This window comes from Aethalodelphis obliquidens, unplaced genomic scaffold, assembly GCF_003676395.1.
Source record: "Aethalodelphis obliquidens isolate GAN/ISIS:26980383/991018 unplaced genomic scaffold, ASM367639v1 scaffold99, whole genome shotgun sequence".
NCBI lineage: Eukaryota > Metazoa > Chordata > Mammalia > Artiodactyla > Delphinidae > Aethalodelphis > Aethalodelphis obliquidens.
The window spans coordinates 2,772,796-2,791,491 of NW_020838043.1; the positions used below are offsets into that span (position 1 = coordinate 2,772,796).

Genomic DNA, 18,696 nt, shown 5'->3' on the forward strand with positions numbered 1-18,696 from the left:
TCCGCCTGCCAATGCAGGGGACACGGGTTTGAGCCCGGGTCCAGGAAGATCCCACGTGCTGCAGAGCAACTAAGCCCGTGTGCCACAACTACTGAGCCTGCGCTCTAGATCCTGTTAGCCGCAACTACTGAAGCCCACGTGCCACAACTACTGAAGCCCGTGCTCCGCAACGAGAGGCCACCGCAATGAGAAGCCCACGCACCACAATGAAGAGTAGCCCCCACTTGCCGCCTAGAGAAAGCCCACGCACAGCAACGAAGACCCAACACAGCCAAACATAAACAAATAAATAAATCTTATTTTTGTTTTTTTTTTAAAGTTAACTGCGTTCCCAAAGGTGTAAGACATTGAAGGCTGGAAGAAAGATATGTTAACTGTGTTCTTGGTACCTTTTCTTGAGGCTCTTGAGTTTTTATTAAATCCTAAACTTGCTAAAAACTTAAACTAGACAGACCTGGTTTGAATGTGACTCATGGCGTAGAGTTTACTTTACAGCCTTGCCATCTATATCAAGACTGGCTTTCAAATTTTGATTAGACAGTCTGGCCAGGTACTTGAATAAAAATGGTTGATAAATGGCTTATAAATACAGTGTTTACCCAAAATAACACCTAAGCCTGTAGCTGTAAATACTTAACGTTTATACTGTATAGTTCATGAGATTTTATGATAAATATTTGCCTTTTAGATTATTGATAAAAGCAAGAGAGACCCTACAGAAGAAATTGAAATTCTTCTTCGTTATGGACAACATCCAAACATTATTACTCTAAAGGATGTAAGTAGATTCTTTAACGTAGATCATTTGACTCAGTTGTCTAACTCATACTTGGAATGTTTTCACATATCATGTGGTAGACAAAGAATTCGATATAGTGAGTAAAAAAAATAAATTAGAGGCCAACATATATAGCATAATTCCAGTTATAGAGAAAAATGTTTAATTTTTCTGCCTTTAAGAAAAAAAAGTATCACATTATTGCTTTTAATATCAGTATTTACTGGAACACTTGGGTATTAATTATGTTCAGGATTGACAAGTCTCAGGCTCCATAGGCTCCCCAAACTGTCTTCCACAGTACTGCCAGAGAGAGCTGTCCCTTCTATCTAACCATGTTACTTCCCTGCCTACAGTTCATGTTCCCCATCACCTCTGGTCCCTGCATTCCTCCATCTGTAGTAGTTTTCACACTTCCTCACACACCCTATGCTCCAGCCATGCTCAAGTATGTACAAATTTTTCTTAACATACCTCGTTTTCTTCTGCTGCTCTGTCTTTGAATTTATGATTCACTCAATTGAGAATGCCATTTCCCTTTTTTGCCTGGCTAACTACCACACAACTAAGACTTGGCTAAGGCATTACTTCCTTCAGGAATCCTGCCCTGCCCATCACCACCCCCCAGACAAGTGAAGTTTCCTTTCCCTGCTACTTATAGCTTTCATCGTAACAGAGGTGTTGGCAAAGGGTGCGAACTCCTCAGGCAGCATTAAGTCCTCTCTTGCTCATGGTGCCCACATAGGCTGAAAGGCCGTGTCTGGGTATTGTAGACCAGAAGTGTCATGTAGCCAGCTAAGCCAGAGGACTCCTAAGGTAGCTTTCACCTCTGAGGTTCTGTGAATACCAACGTTTATCCTCCCTTCTCCTTCCTAACTGAAACTCTAATTTCCTCAGAATAATTTATCACTGTTCATTGTTAGAGGAGAATGTTAACTTAGTCCCATTAAATATTTCACTTAAGTGACTCTTTAATTAATATAACCTCCAAGAATCCAGCCAAGTAAATTAAAAAGGAAATGTAGAAAACACTTTCTCTCAGCCTTGCCTGGGGAACTCCCTAAGCTGTTGCTATTTTTTACATCTTTGCTCCTTCCTTCATTTCAAATTCCAAAGTCTCTAAAATTATCCCCACTTTTGTTACAGCATCTCCAACATTTTTTTAAACTCTTATTTCTATGTCTGTTTCTCCCTACTAGAATAAAAACTTTGAGGGCAGGTACCTTGTTTTCTCCATATTTGGGGCCCTAATACATGGTACCTGTTAGGGAGCTAAGCAAAGGTGTGCAGTAACTCTTTGAGAAGAGGGGAATAAAAGGGCCTGAAGTTTAAGGAGAGGGTTATTTCAGTTTGGGAGTGCCTAGAGTACAAATCCAAAATTACAGTGAGCTTTCTTTTTCGACATTAGGAGTAAATTGGTATGCTTCTGCGTGGTTGAATGGAATTTCTCTTTGCTACTTAATCTTCCTACTTAGTTCTTGCCACAGCTTGTCTTTCGATTTAATCAAAACCAGAATAATTCTTTGTACTGTATGTATAAATACAGAAGTTCTGCAGTTGCAGAAGTTCCAGGAAAATCACAGCAGCATGTCTTTCTACCAGTCCCTCTCATCATTAGTAGGTAGAAAGATCAAGAGGAACACACCCTAAGAGCAGAAGTTCAGTGCCCCTTCGGATACCATACCCATACTTATTTTGATTGCCATGAGTTAAGGTTCACGGAAGGAAACTAAAGGTTATTTTTCTGACATTCAGTCTCATCAATTCCTATTTTAATATCTTTATGTGTATAAAATTGTTTGCAAATTTTATATCCTTCATTGGTTGTGATAAGTAAAATTTTCCTTGTATATAAAGTGAGTTTTAATTTCTCTTTTACTATGCCAAACTGTGTGCTGAGCACATGTAAAGCTTCACATAATTTTTTACATTTTGCTGTTAAATGTTACAGGTATATGATGATGGAAAATATGTGTATGTAGTGACAGAACTTATGAAAGGGGGTGAATTGCTGGATAAAATACTTAGACAGAAATTTTTCTCTGAACGAGAGGCCAGTGCTGTCCTGTTTACTATAACCAAAACTGTTGAATATCTTCACGCACAAGGGGTAAGTCTTTTTAACGTTTTACATATACACACACACACACACACACACACATATATGTATAATATCTTATAAAATTTGGTATAAAATACCAAATACTCTTTTTCTTACCTTTTCTTTCTTAATGTTTGAGCTGAAATTACAAAGGTAGAAGTTAGTTTATGCCTGTAATGAAAAATATATTAGCTTAATTATCCTACTGTTCTTCCTCTATGTAGACTTCTCCCATTGAGCTTGAAATTCTTTTTTGTTTCCTTCTTTTTTTAATTTAATTTAATTTTTTAACTTTTTATTTTATATTGGAGTATAGTTGATTAACAATGTTGTGAGAGTTTCAGGTGTACAGCAAAGTGATTCAGTTATACATATAAATGTATCTGTTCTTTTTCAAATTTTTTTCCCATTTAGGTTGTTATATAATACTGAGCAGAGTTCCCTGTGTTATATAGTAGGTCCTTCCTTGTTGGTTATCCATTTTAAATATAGCAGTGTGTACATGTCATGAGCTTGAAGTTCTACTTTGAAATTTTAGCTTGTTTATAAACATTAAATTTTTATGCTTCCCAAGAAGTGAGTGAGAGTTTGTGACCTGGAAGATGTAGCACCGTTTTTGCTAGGCCACTGTGTACTTTTGAGAACTGGGCCCATTTCGAGTTTAGAAGTGAACCAGAGAGTCATGGGTTGTATTCACTTATAAAAGGAAATCCTTCAAACAGATGAGGCCAAATAGCCACCTGGTTTCTGGATGGTGGATGCTTTCCTCCTTTCTTCCTGCATATAGATTTTTAGTAAGTGGCAAAAAAAAAAAATCATATTTTTAAAAGAAGAGAAGTCTGGGAGGGAAGGGGAACAAAGGAGAGATGAGGGGAGGAAGGAAAGGAGGACAGCAGAGGAGTGAAGAGGAATGGGAAGCAAGAAAAGAATAAGAGATCTCTTCTTAAGGAGTTTATTTTCAGTACGTTATTCTCGTTTTCTTTGCCCCTAGAAGCTAACAAATGAAATGTGTTAATTTAATTCTAGAGCTTCTTGACTTGTAGCTGCTCAAGATTTGCCTAGTACTGGGATTGGAAATTGGTAGAACTCAGTTTTCACTGAAGAATTTGTGAGTTTGCAGTCATCTAACTCTTCTATGTTCTTTTCTCAGTGCCTCAGCAGTAATTAGTTATTAAAATGTTCTGGAGAAATAGTGTTCCGGATGTTAGGACCTAAAACTGAGGTTATTGATTAGAACATAGACTCAGAATTTGGTGATGGAGGAAACACATAAGTCTAATAAGGAGTGTCAGAGAGGCTTATGATAAAAGAAGTATTCAAGTAGGTGATTAAAGGGGGAAAGTAATACAAACTCTAAAGGAATGGTATCTTTTTGTGTTTGTGACTTTGTTACTTGGATATCAAGTAGGCAGTACTTACGTAAATCTGGGAGTTTTTTTTCCTTTTTCCTCCTAAAACCCATGCCTGTTCCATTGAGCCTGTCTGTATATGTTTGTTGTATTCATCCCTTGTACACGCCATTCCCTCTACTTAGAATGACTACCCCCACTCTTCTGGCTTGTTCATTCTGTTCTTCAGATGTTGGATCAGTTGTTACCTCCTCTAGAGACCCTTCCTGACCCGCCCGAGTTATGCCCCATCTCTCACCTATTTATTCTCTGCCTCCCTTACTACTAAGTTCCTAGCATATAAAGGCAAGGATCTTACAGGTCTTGTTCACCAAAGTATCTGCAGCTCCTTGTATAATACCCTGGTACATGATACACATTCCATAAATATTTGTTGAACGATGAATAACCTGGAGACAGATATTACTGCTATTTGCATTTTTCCTTAATCCGCTTACTTAATTGGACAAAGAGGGGGAAGGTAAGTACTGTTCTTTCTTCCTCCTCTCCTTGCCCCAGTTCTGTGTTGCAGTTATATTACACTGTCAGCATTTTATAATGTTGGGATAATGTAAAGGTTGGTACCCATCATCTTGTTAAGTGCATTGCTTGACAGTTTGTGAATAAATAATTTTCCATAATGGAAATGTATCGTTAATGCACCTCTTTAATTTGTATTTCAATTAGGTGGTTCACAGAGACTTGAAACCTAGCAACATTCTTTATGTGGATGAATCTGGCAATCCAGAATCTATTCGAATTTGTGATTTTGGCTTTGCCAAACAGCTAAGAGCAGAAAATGGTCTTCTCATGACTCCTTGTTATACTGCAAATTTTGTTGCACCAGAGGTAATTGCGAAAGAGTTTGCTTGCAATATTTCAGTATATTTAAAAACTCATTTACTGTGTTTAATATAGAATAGTTAATAGTTGTTTAATTGAAGAGTTAGTTACTGAGCAAATAATTAGAATAAAATGTCAGCCCTTTTTCTTCTGTTGGTAGTTCATCCTGTCATCAATCCAGTACTACCTATAATGCTTTTCCCGCTCTGACTTCTGTCTTTCTGCATAATCACACATCCATAGCTAACTACTATCACTGACACTTCCGTGCTTGTCAGTGCATGGAGTTAAATGGAAACTAGCTTATTCTTCCCCTTTCCTAACACCCTTCGAATTTCCTGGTTTTGTCACCATCTTCCTTGTATTTCTAAGGCTAAAACACCATGGGCTCTTCTTGTCTTTAGCTGTATAACCAGGTACCATCTCTTTTATCCCCTGCAACCGGTTCGGGGCTCTTCTGTTCACAGAACTGCCATCCTAGCCCCTGCTTCCCTCACCACACCCCCAGATGACTGCCGCAGCCTAGGTGCGCGTTGCTTCCTTTTGTCGTTCTGTGATCAGTCCACAAAGAAGCTACAAAGCTGCTGAAGTCTTCTTCAAGCACTGCTTTGATCAGGTTGCTTCTTTTCCTAAGAAATTGCAGTTCCCCACTGTAGCAACTCTAAAATCCACTGCTTTGCCCTCAAAATTTCTTGCCTTTTGATTATCACTGTGTAAAAAATTGTAACTACAATAGTTAATCCTAATATAGGGCTTATGTGCCAGTCACATGTATTAACGGATTTCATCCTCAGAGATATAATTTATATATAATAATTCATTCTCATTATAACTTATGTGAGGTGAGTACTTTTATTTGCATTTTATAGGAAACCAGGTGCACAGTGAGGGGGTGATGTCATTTGCCTGTGGTCAGATCTAGATCTGAGTCCAGGCAACCTGGCTGCAAAGTCTATGCTTTTACCATGTGCTAGATATTTCACAAAAATTGTAATAGTTGATAATGTTAAGATAGTTGGATCCCCCCTCTGTTTTCCAAACTTTTTGTAATTTTGTTACTTTTTAGATAGAAAAATATTTTTTAAAGATTATTTGAGTCTGTTCTCCCAGAGATACTAGAACTGATGAGGGACAGATTCTTTTCTTCTTTGTCCACATATCCACAGCCTCTGACACACATTGGTGTCCAAGCGTGGCCCCCTAATCCAGCCATCTAATTTTTCCTCATGATTGTTTCCTGCTTCATATAAGCAGTCTGCTTCTTGAAATCACCATGTAGCTTTTATGCCTTGGCACACTGGAATGGTTTTTGGAATGTTTTTTGCTTTAGACCCTGCCTCTAAATTCTCCTTCAGGAAGTCTTCGGTGATCATACTGTCCTTAGACCTCTTTAACTCTTTGTCTCCTCTTTACCATTTAGTCATCTGGGTTAAAACTTTAAAGTCCTCCTGAAATCTTCCTTCTCTGTTATTTCTCCACATTTAGTCTGTTGCCAAATCCTTTCCATTCTGATTCCTAAATATTGTAGACCCCTTTTCCCTTACCCCATACATCCAATCTTTTTTTTTAAATTTTATCTTGCCGTATAACATACAGTAAGATATATTTTTTAATGCTTTTCTTTTTTAAAAAAATTTACTTTATTTACTTATTTTTGGCTGCATTGGGCCTTCGTTGCTGCAAGCGGGCTTTCTCTAGTTGTGGAGAGCGGGGGCTACTCTTCGTTGCGGTGCACGAGCTTCTCATTGCAGTGGCTCCTCTTGTGCATGGGCTCTAGAGTGCAGGCTTAGTATTTGTGGCACATGGGCTCAGTAGTTGTGGCTCGCGGGCTCTAGAGCATAGGCTCGGTAGTTGTGGTGTGGCACATGGGCTTAGTTGCTCCGTGGCATGTGGGATCTTCCTGGACCAGGGCTCAAACCCGTGTCCCCTGCATTGGCAGGCAGATTCTTAACCACTGCACCACCAGGGAAGCCCTATACATCCAATCTTTACTAAGTCCTTCCCATTTTATCTTTATGTCTTCCCCTTCATGTCCTGCCTTACAAATTGCCTCCTGTGAGGTGGCCTGTCTCCATTCTCTCTTCTTGCCAGCATTTCCTCTATGCCTTGAGTTATCTTTCTGGTATACACATCCACTTATTTTATTTTCCTCTTTAATGCTTCAATAACATCTGATTGCCTGCAGGGAAAAAAATCTAGATTACTTAACAAGCTTTTTATAAAAAGCTCTTCAGTGAACTCCCTAGCGGTCCAGTGGTTAGGACTCAGCACTTTCACTGCTGGGGCCCAGGTTTGATCCCTAGTCGGGGAACTAAGATCCCGCAAGCTGTGTGGTGCAGCCAAATAAATAAATAATTTAAAAAGCCCTTCAGTCTCTCTAGTATCCCCTGTCTGGAAATCTGGCCACACTGAACTTGGCCTGGCACTAAGCAGGCTCTGCTCTCTTGCCTCTGCCCTTTGAGTGTCCTCTGCCCTCCCCCACCTCTTCACTTTGCCTCCTGAATTCTTACTTATGGGCCCAATAGAAGCAGGCTGCTCCTAGCTTTCCCTCTCTCCCCATATCAAGAATGAATTGCTTCCTCATCTTTGTACTCATATCCTTTACACATATAGTTTTGTTAGAATACTTATCATGTTGAATTGTTAACTATGTATATGTTTATTTCCTTTGCCAGATTCTGATTTTCTTAAGGAAAACCATTGTTTTGTATTTGTCACAGTTTTTTTTCCTTATTGGAGTATAATTGCTTTACCATGGTTTGTTAGTTTCTGCTTTATAACAAAGTGAATCAGCTATACATATACATATATCCCCATATCTCCTCCCTCTTGCGTCTCCCTCCCACCCTCCCTGTCCCACCCCTCTAGGTGGTCACAATGTATTTGTCACAGTTTATGCCTGATAATAGTTGGTGATTATTAAATGCTTGAGTAAATCAAATTATATATATATATAAAAGAACAGTTTTGCACTATACCATTTATACTTAGTTATATGTTTTCTTAATTGTTTTATGTTAATCGTTTCTGCAGCCCCATACAAAATATAAATACATTTAAATAAGAAATTTACCTTCAATTTATTTTTATAGTCCACTGTGTGCCACAGCAGCATTCAGTAAATTAATTTGAATATCAAAATTTAAATTTATACAATTCTCACCTATGAACGTGTCTGACATAGGTCCATGGCCAGAGTCCCAAGCAGTTGTTAGTTCACCGAGAAGGAAATAAAGTTTTAAGCTTTAAAATGCCGGGGGCTTCCCTGGTGACACAGTGGTTAGGAATTCGCCTGCCAATGCAGGGAACATGGGTTCGAGCCCTGGTCCGGGAAGATCCCACATGCCGCGGAGCAACTAAGCCTGTGCGCCACAACTACCGAGCCTGAGCTCTAGAGCCCGCGAGCCACAACTACTGAGCCCCGTGTACCACAACTACTGAAGCCCACGCGCCTAGAGCCCGTGCTCCCAACAAGAGAAACCACCACAATGAGAAGCCTGCACACCACAACAAAGAGTAGCCCCCGCTCGCCGCAACCAGAGAAAAGCCCGCTTGCAGCAACGAAGACCCAATGCAGCCAAAAATAAAATAAATAAAATAAAATAGCTTTTAAAAAAAAGATTTAAAATGCCAAAAAAAAATTAAATTTATATATATGAATTATTAGTAGTAGAAGGTTCTAGAATAGGATTACTATATTGCCTTGTTTGTTAATCATGTTCTGTTTTTCTTGTGTGCATTGATTTAGGAGATATAATTCAGTTCACAGCCTATCCAAATCTATATAATAAACAGCAGTGTGTTAATACTAATTTTTACTTTTTCTAGGTTTTAAAACGACAAGGCTATGATGCGGCTTGTGATATATGGAGTCTTGGTGTCCTCCTCTATACAATGCTCACTGGGTGAGTATGTACCATATGTTGTAAGCATTTATTTATCAATATTTTGTTTAAATTATCTAGGTTTATTTTTTCAACCTCTATGTTGTAATATCTTTCCTTCCATATTTTCTCATCTTGTTTAATAATACAATCCTATCTCCCTCTCTCTCTCTCATATTTATAGCTATATCATTACTGTTTTCTGTAGTGTAGTGTTATTAATGTCTTGAGGTCATAAGTTGATTTTTTTCCATATCTTTTTTGTAGTCTAGTTATGTCATAAACATATACTGTTTTTTTGGGTTTTTTTGCGGTACGCGGGCCTCTCACTGCCGTGGCCTCCCCCGTTGCGGAGCACAGGCTCCGGACAGGCAGGCTCAGCGGCCATGGCTTACGGGCCCAGCCGCTCCGTGGCATGTGGGATCCTCCCGGGCCAGGGCACGAACCCGCATCCCCTGCATCAGCAGGCGGACCCCCAACCACTGCGCCACCAGGGAAGCCCCATATACTCTTTTAAATATTTTATTCTATAATGTGTCATATCTTATTTATATTATTGTGTATTAAATCTAAATTAATATTTCATAACTTATATCTTGACCTGGTGCTTTATGAAGCTTCATGTTGTTATTTTTTTACTTTAGTAGGTTTTAATAAAGTATTACATTAAATGAACTACTTAGAGTACTTTTGGTTACTGCAAATAAATATAAAAATTACCAACCAAAAAAGAAGTTTTATTCATTAGCATTTTAATTCTATTATAAATTAGTTACACTCCATTTGCAAATGGCCCTGATGATACACCAGAGGAAATATTGGCACGGATAGGAAGTGGAAAATTCTCACTCAGTGGTGGCTACTGGAATTCTGTTTCAGACACAGCAAAGGTAAGTATGGCTTCCTATTAAAAGCTTTTGAGAAAATAATTTTTCATAATCCCTAGTGAGAAAAAATAATATCAGTTAGAAACTTGTTTATAAAGTTGTATTGAAATGATGTTACCAAATAACTCAAACTCAAAAATTGACAACTAATTTTGTTTCTTTCCCAGAATATATTGGTTTGGCTTTATTATCTATATATCTCAAACTACTTCTTACTGATGAACATGATGAATAATAATGGTGGTGGTCTTCATGATTTGTGTGTCTCCTCTGTGCCTCACACTGCACTTTACCTAAATTATCCCATTTAATCCTCTTAACAACCCTGTAAAATAGGTGGTAGTATCACCATTTCACAGTAGGAAACCAAGGCCCAGAATTTTAGTGTGAACTTATCCTCAGTTACACACCAGGCACATGTGGATGCTCAAAAATAAATAGCTGATTCCAAAGCCCTTGTTCCCTAGAATAACTACACCATTTTCTATTTTTGGTCCATATTATGAAGAAAAGGGTCAATCTTCTTCACAGTAGACAGTAATTTAGTTTTATATGTCTGCTTGAAATCTATTTGGAAAGCCTTTCTCGCTGGAAGACCTGCCATCCCCTGAATAACGCTGATTTGCTTTCTAACCCTGCTCTAGTTTCACTTTTTTTTTTTTTTTTTAGTTTCACTTTATTTAGAGAAAATTCTTTTTTAAAAAGAAGAGCAAAGTTTTTCATTTCAAAATAAGGAAAACATAGAGGAGATGAGGAAGATACATATTGGTAAAAAGTGCTGGCTCATTTTGCTTAGAGGTGGGTGCTTGAGTTGAGGTGATTGCATTAGTAAATAGGGTATGTCAGAAATTTTTATAGATACTTTTGGCATAGAGATGAAGCCTCAGTTGACCAGCTTAATGCCTGTGTAGATAATACTTAGTTTTGTAACTGTATTTAAAGTGATAGGTTAGCCCTTCCCCTTGTTTAACAATAAAATTTTTTAAACCAGATAATTCATTTTCCTGGGTACTTGTTTACTTTTTTTTTTATTGCGGTACGCAGGCCTCTCACTGTTGTGGCCTCTCCCGTTACGGAGCACAGGCTCCAGATGCGCAGGTTCAGTCGCCATGGCTCACGGGCCCAGCCGCTCCGCGGCATGTGGGATCTTCCCGGACCGGGACACGAACCCGTGTCCCCTGCATCGGCAGGCGGACTCTCAACCACTGCGCCACCAGGGAAGCCCCTTGTTTACTTTTTAATTCATGTATTGAGCACCTACAATGTGCTTAATAAGTGAAGGCTCCAGGGATAAAAGATGTGACTCAGATGGAATTCCTGATCTCAGAGAGCTCACAGTCTAGTTGGGAGATAGCCAGAAATATACAGTACAGTGTCACATGTGCTATTACAATGCTCTGTTTTGTATGCTAAAGAAGTTCACAGATGATGCTTGATCAGAAAAATTTCAGGGAAAGCTTTCCAGAAGCAATGAAGGGATTCGCCACGCAGCTTTGGGAAGCAGAAGGACGTAGTCCATCCCAGGCTGAGGGATCAGCCCATGCGTGGTCCTGATGGAATGGGAATGGCAGAATGCCTCCAGGGCAGTGCAAGGAGTTTGGTATGACTAGTACCAGGTACACGTGAGAGGGTAGCCGATGAACCCCAATTATGGAAGGCTTTGTTGATCATGCTCAAGATTTGGAGTTTACTCTAAGTATTGGGGAACTGTTGAAAAATACTAAGCATTGTAGTGATCAGATTTTCCTTTTTCAAGGTCACTCTGTGAAGTAGTAGTTCTTATCCATTGGAGTCCACCAAAAACTTTGTCACGATCGGTTGTCAAGCATATCAAGTAATGTTACCGTAGAAAGTATCAGAGTTTACATACTGCCTGCTTTTTTTAATAAGTTAAAGCAAGTCGAGGTTATCTCTATAATTTTATAATTTGGTTCTCATTCACTTGCATTTTATTATGCTTTTTTGAGTGCAAGGCAGGTGAGGATGAGATACAAATAGAGCACAAAAAATTGCATCCAACTCACAGCCTATCTTATGAATGCCATGTGATTACTAATAACGTTTGCTAATTTGTCCAGTTAAGACCTGTGATTACAAGTATAATGTAATACGGTGAATACCCACAAAACTGGGAAGTAGAAAAAAAATTAAAATAACTCTGTAATCTTTGAGGGGAGCATTTAGAGCCCTCAAGTTAATTCCTGTTATTGAACAGTTATGTACTGCTTTTCAGCATTACCAATAGCACAAAAACGTCTTAAGTAGCTGAAAATTACTTATAAATAAATCCACAAAAATGTAGAAAACTCAGAATATCTGAGGGAAAAAAAGAGCCAAAGTCCTTAAAGATACATAAAATGTGGTAAATTTACCCTTTGTAATACACCAAAATTACTGTTACTCAGGGAGGAGAAAACAAAGACCTAAGTTTTTGCTTTTTTTTAAACAAATTGTCATACTGACTAAATTGCTTTGCACCCAAAGGTCTGCTAGTGGGAAAAAAATAGTGTCATAGAAGCCAAGGAAGAATACTCAACAGTATCAGGTGCTATGGAAAAACAAAGGTTTAAGTTTATTTTATTATTCTTTTTCCCATTGTAGGACCTGGTGTCAAAGATGCTTCATGTGGACCCTCATCAGAGACTGACTGCTGCCCTTGTGCTCAGACATCCTTGGATCGTCCACTGGGACCAACTGCCGCAATACCAACTAAACAGACAGGACGCACCGCATCTAGTCAAGGTGAGCAGCCCATTTGGGCACTGTGTGCCACATGTCCTCCAGGAGAGATTATGAGACGCCCTCTCCGTACCACAGCACCTTGCCCTTTCACTTTGCCTCTCAACCTGCATCCAGTTCTTGCGTGGGAATCTCTTACAGTGGGTGATTTAGAAAAGAAAAAGTCAAGGCATGCCAAAATAGCATAATAAAACCAGTTTAGGAATGATTTCTGAATTTATCAATCAGATAAACTTTATGGATTTCCTAACTTTTCTTTGTACCTGTCTTTCTTACGCACAACCCAAAGCAGACTCTTGGAGGTTGTCAGCAGTGGCAAAATACAAATTCTAAAACAGCATGCCGTGCTGACTCTCATGGTAAAGGATTGCAAAGGAAAAACAAATTTAATAGTCCTGAGAAAAGTAAGGACTGCTTGTTATGAGCCCACCTGTGTCCTCTCTCATCGATAATTTCAACCTCCCACATTGGCCTCTTCAGTTTTAGTTAAATCAGAGGATTTGACCTGTGTGGTTATTTTCATTATGAGCCTAATAAAATCTATATAAATTTGCATATGAAGAAAATATCTGGGAAAAAATCATTTCATATTCTGTGTACAGGTGACTACCCATTGTCATTATTTGTGACCTTTCTTTCCTGTTTTCAGGGTGCCATGGCAGCTACATACTCTGCTTTAAACCGTAATCAGTCACCAGTTTTGGAACCAGTAGGCCGCTCTACTCTTGCTCAGCGGAGAGGTATTAAAAAAATCACCTCTACAGCCCTGTGAAGTGACCTCAGTGAGATATTTGGTACCATGGTGTAAGCTGATAGCACAAGTTCTGGCGACAGGTAGCACATATCTGAGAGACACCTGCAGGCACACACTGTCCCAGCTGGTACCCATAATGCTGCTGCTCCTGCTGCTCTCCCGCTTTCGTCTCTTCTCGCTTTAAATGATTGTTAGCAGGTTAGATTTTCCTGGAGCTTCGGCTGAATTGAAAATGGAAACATGATGAAGATATATTCACTGAATCAACAAGAAGAATAATGAACATATGAATACCACCTAAAAATACACTGAATAAAGTACTCTACACCACATAGCATTATTTTTATAGGAGATATTTCATGTCCCTTAAATATTCTTTGTTAGTTATAGGGATGGACAGTTTATGTTAAGCACTTAGCTTAAACAATCCGTTTATATTAGCACTGTATCCCTTGTGCCATCCAACATTTTGTAAGTTTTTGTAAACAGTTCATATACAGTACATTTCTGTACTGCTTTCTTTAATGTATACATGCCTTGTTTAACTTGGAATCTATTATTAATCAATTGACTATGAATTCTGGTTAAATAGTTCACCTGGATTAACGGTATTGTTGGACAGCCCTAAAAATGGCCAGATTGTAGAACAGCTGTTGAATGTAATACTTCCAAAATGTACATATCTTTCCCCATGTCTGTTTCACTGGTTCGTTCGTTTGTTTCTTAAAGTCAGGTGCTCTGTCAGGCTAACCTAGAGAGCTGTTATGGTAAAGAAAGTTATCATATGTGTGTGGTATGACATCAAGAGTACACCTGTGAAGTTAGTCCATATACTTTGCAACTCCTTAGGGTCTTTTTTCCTTTATTAAGGAAGTAGTCCTTGCACTTTTAATCTTAAATAGTATCCATTCTTAGTAGTTGACATAAATTTGGGATTTTTCCCAATATACATCAAAGGCCTTTAAGAGGCATGGTGAAGAGACTGGCGAAGGAAAATTTAGCAACAGGTCATTGAAGTCCCATTGAATATTTCATGTTTAAATAGATCAAATTGCAGAATTTAGCATATGAATAACAGGATACCTGTTCTTGTATACCTGCAGGAAAAGTATGCTTTTTTGGGGAAAAAAAGTAAATCATAATTCTATCCCATTAAGATGCTCTATATTAAACACTAATTTGAATGTAATAAAGGCCACAGGCCTCTCTATGAAATTGGACTTAAACTTTCTTATTCTAGAGAATAAAACATTCTTGATCAATCATAGCTGAGGTAGGCTAAGTGAATGTTCAGCATTGAGTGTTTTCTGAATTCCTCCTGATGATTTATAGCCATATAATGCTTTCTTTTCTTTTTTTTTTAATTTTTATTGGAGTATAGTTGATTTACAGTATTGTGTTAGTTTCATATAATGCTTTCTTTAACTTCAGAAATGATCACTTTTCATAATGGTCGCTGGATCTGCTTAGATTAGAGTATTCATTATCTACATCTAATTTGTTAGTTTCCACAATATCATTAAAGAAACTTCTGCATCCATTATTACCTGTATCTTTGCCAAGCTACCTAGCATACATCAATATGTAATATGAAAAACATATGAGCAAGGAAAAGGTGATTTAACTTATCTCATCAAGAATGTGCCTGAACAGATCTTTCCTAGTCATGTACTAAGTCATTTACATCAGAACTCTTTTTTTCCTGCCAGAAGCTTTAAATCTTCCCCTGAGAGTACAAAGCCAGGAAAGCATGGTTTATCTAAATATCTTGGAAGCCGCTCATTAATCCTTAATTTCTCCTCTGTGCAATTAAAGGGAAAGAGGAAATCTATCATGCCTTTTGCCCAAGTGACACAAAATGATTATTGCATAGAAAGCAAATGTAAGTTTATCTTCTAAATAAAAAATGTATAGGAGGAGGGATTTCAGAAGATCTAGATGGAGAAAGTTTTTAAATATTCTTGAGTATATGGATGCTGACTATTAACAGCTGCTTTCCAATGCCTGGAAAGAAAGCTTTGTTTTTCTTTCTCCTCTATTAAGTGTTCCCAACCATGGTCATCCCAAATTTTTGTCACTTTTAAAATGTTAATGTAACTCTAGGCAGAAAAAAGATAGCATTTTCAGATTTTTGACACTAACACTATTCCATAAGTGCTTAGGTGTATTGCCCATCATCGTCTTTTAGAACCAGAAGTAAATGTGTAAATGCTTTTAAATTATCTAGTCCAACTTTCTCATATTGCAGGTAAAGAACCTGAGACCCAAAGCAAAGACTAGAATCCTTAACTTCCCTTTCAGTTTTTTTCCCTCATAACCCCGTGCTGCCTTCCCCTCGTATTATCACTCGACCACAAACTGAGCTGTTCAAAAACTATATATTTCCTGGGGCAGTCCTCTACTAGTATATGAATGCCTTCTTTGCCTAGTACAGCTGCCAGTTTTATTGGAGAAAAGCAAGTTATATGTTCACAAAACTGGAGGCTTTCTGCCTAAAAAGCAGTTCACGAGTATAATTTATTTCATCTGTGATTCTGGTGTTCCTATTGCCTTTGACAGAGCAGACAAACTTGGCCAACAGTGTGCTCTAAATGTAATGCTTGTGCTGGGATAACCTTTCCATTAATTTCTCCAAGTCCAGTTCCTCCTGGCCCCTATAGTTGTGGTAGTGAGGCCCTTTCCCAGTTAGTCCTGCTGGTTACCAGGGCTTCTCCCAGGAGGTTTTATTTCAATCTGAAAGATATTTCAATATGAAAGAAGGAACTAAACTATCAGGCCACTTTTACAAACCTCCTCTTAGCTTATAATCCACAATAATATCCAGAATGGTAGACTTAACATTACCAAGCACGTACTGGAAAATATGGATCACACTACCATGTGTTTTCTAGCTTCCCTTTCAAGTGATGATGCTAAATTAAGGTAAGTTTTTTGTCCTTTTAAGCTGTCGTATAAGTAAGTCATTTCAGCTCCTAATTTATAGATATGTCTTTTAAGTACAATAGACCCTTCACTTTAACAGATCTGATATGGATTCATTTATTCACAAGCAACCCCAAAAGTCCAAAAATATAATAATTTTGACAGGGCACAGAATCAAGATGCTGTGAGGCTGGAGACTGACGTGTGGGAAAAGTCACTTAGTGAGTATCTGGAGAGGGTGTGGTGTGTATGCAGTAGAGATTCTACATTTCACACACAGTGGGCTGCAAAGAGCAGGTTTGGGCCAACCATTTCCCAACTATTTTTAAGAAGTGGTTGCTGTTGGGACCAGGGGACATCTTGGGAGGTGGGGCTAGCCTGTTAGCTGTGCCCTGTACCCTCAGCCCAGGAAAGATTTCATGAATGGGCAGCATGGGTTGGGTAAGAAAGAGGCTGGGGTACGTCCAGCCTCAGGTGAGAGCAGAAAAGCGTTCAAGATTTGGGGGCTTGGTATAGATGTGCATCACCATGAAAGTCAGCAATACACATTTCAACATGGCTTTGATTTTCTCTACTTCCTGGCCTTTATAAATGAGCTAAAATTTTTCAGTCTTCTTTACTATTGAGAATTCTCTCTTACGGTGGTATCCAGCATTTGAGATTTATGAAGGCATTAGGACAGATATCTCAGGAATGTAAATGGTCAGAAAAGGTCTGCTTTCTGTGACGAACAGATATGATGGGGAGTTCCATGGCTGACCTTGGTGCTTAAACCAGGAGGTTTCAATCCAGTCCTAGAGTTCTGTCCCTCCGAAAGGTCCAACTCCATGTGACTAACAAACTGGATGTATACTTTGAGCCTTATTTAATTCACAGATAAGTTGACTTAACTCAGCATTTTTATTTCAATTAATGAAAATAGTCCTCTTTTCACCTCCAGATTGCTTACATTTTGCTGGTCTCCCCAAGTGACCATTGGTGGAGACCAGTTAATGAAGGAATGAAACTCGCTTTCTTGGGAGTGTGGTATTCTGCAGAGCCACGCTTAACCACTTTTTCTAGTGAAGAATCTACAGAATGATAATAACTAAATATGGATGGCCAAGAAGAATTTGTATCTACAGTGCGCTTTATGTATTTTTGACACTGCTGTATTCTGTGTGATCGAGTGACTTGTAACTGGTTCCAATGTGACTGTTTGCAAAGAATTCTAGTAACTAAGTCGACTTAATTTTCTTAAGCCTTGTATTACTATCAGTCTCACATTTACCACTTTGATTCCAGTCTTTTAACTGTTCATACCAGGGCATACCAAGGGTTGGGATGAGAGCCTACTTCCTACCTCTTAAGGCACTTTCCTCATTATTTTGCCATATAACCTTGAAGTGCATGATAAGCTGTTTAAATGTCCATGACTTCTCCCAGAGCAACTAGCAAAGTATATGACATTGAATAGAGATTAGTGGAAAGGAAAATTTAGAGACTAAGTTCAGAGGTGCAAACCTCAAGAAAACCTCTTTAGAGCACATACCATTTGAGTACAATGTATGTAAACGTATGTGAGAAGAGAGTCGCTATAATAGTCCTCTCTGAGTAGATTAGTTCAATATCTAATGGAAGTGAAAATCTTTACTCCTATTATCACTATAGTACTGAGTGAACTGTATACTGAGTTTTTCAAACAAGTACTTAAAATAGAACTTAAATACAAAGCAAGGGCATAAGGATAAAGGTTTTGGTTTGCGTTTCTCTAAGTGTAGTTTACCATCTAAGGCTTTGTTTTTTAATTTTTAAAAAAAGCTTCAAGGTATTGCCATTCATTAGCATCCTTAATGATTATGGGTGATGAGTTTTTAACTCTTAAAATTACATACCTGTATTATGTTTATCTTAACTCTTACCCTAAGCAAAAGGGAAGGTATACACCTAAGGGATGTAATTATTTTGCATTTTTGGCCATGGGTGGGAAAGGGATGGGTATCTACTTAAACAGTTTTTAAAAAAGAAAAAAATCACAAATATTTTTCTACTATTATATATGATTTTACTTTATACTAGTTTCTCTCTAGTAAGGCATGCCAGAAGCCCAAGGCACCATATCATGAGTTCATATGTATTGTACCTTTTATTGGTGGTTAAATCGCATCAGATGCTTGGCCCTGCTGCCATAATTACGAAATGCTTGTAAAGGATTAAATATCACTGAATACTTTAAATTGTTTTACTTAAGAGTCTAATCTGGGAAGTTTTCAAATCATACTATTAATGTGTAATCAAAGCTCTTTCAGATGTATCCATGAATAATCCTGGAACAATATTGCTTGTATTCCTGTCACAGAACAGGTTTTGTAATCTTTAAAAGAAATGAAAATTTATATAATAAAGTTTCAAATAAATTCA

General features: G+C 38.2%; 1 protein-coding gene across 10 annotated transcripts in view; it reads left to right on the plus strand.

Annotated features, from left to right (window-relative positions):
* Positions 1-18,696, plus strand: part of RPS6KA3 (ribosomal protein S6 kinase A3) — a 117,366-nt gene extending 98,670 nt beyond the window's left edge. For 6 of the 10 annotated variants that reach the window (XM_027096163.1, XM_027096167.1, XM_027096173.1 and 3 more), the window contains 7 exons: positions 689-778; positions 2,730-2,888; positions 4,955-5,116; positions 8,939-9,015; positions 9,767-9,884; positions 12,483-12,623; positions 17,237-18,696. In XM_027096163.1, coding sequence (XP_026951964.1) covers positions 689-778; positions 2,730-2,888; positions 4,955-5,116; positions 8,939-9,015; positions 9,767-9,884; positions 12,483-12,623; positions 17,237-17,377 — 888 coding nt within the window. In that variant the 3' untranslated portion in view covers positions 17,378-18,696. Of the gene's footprint in view, positions 1-688; positions 779-2,729; positions 2,889-4,954; positions 5,117-8,938; positions 9,016-9,766; positions 9,885-12,482; positions 12,624-13,269; positions 15,073-17,236 lie in introns of those variants that run through there. The other 4 variants (XM_027096164.1, XM_027096171.1, XM_027096165.1 and 1 more) reach the window with 3 other exon arrangements.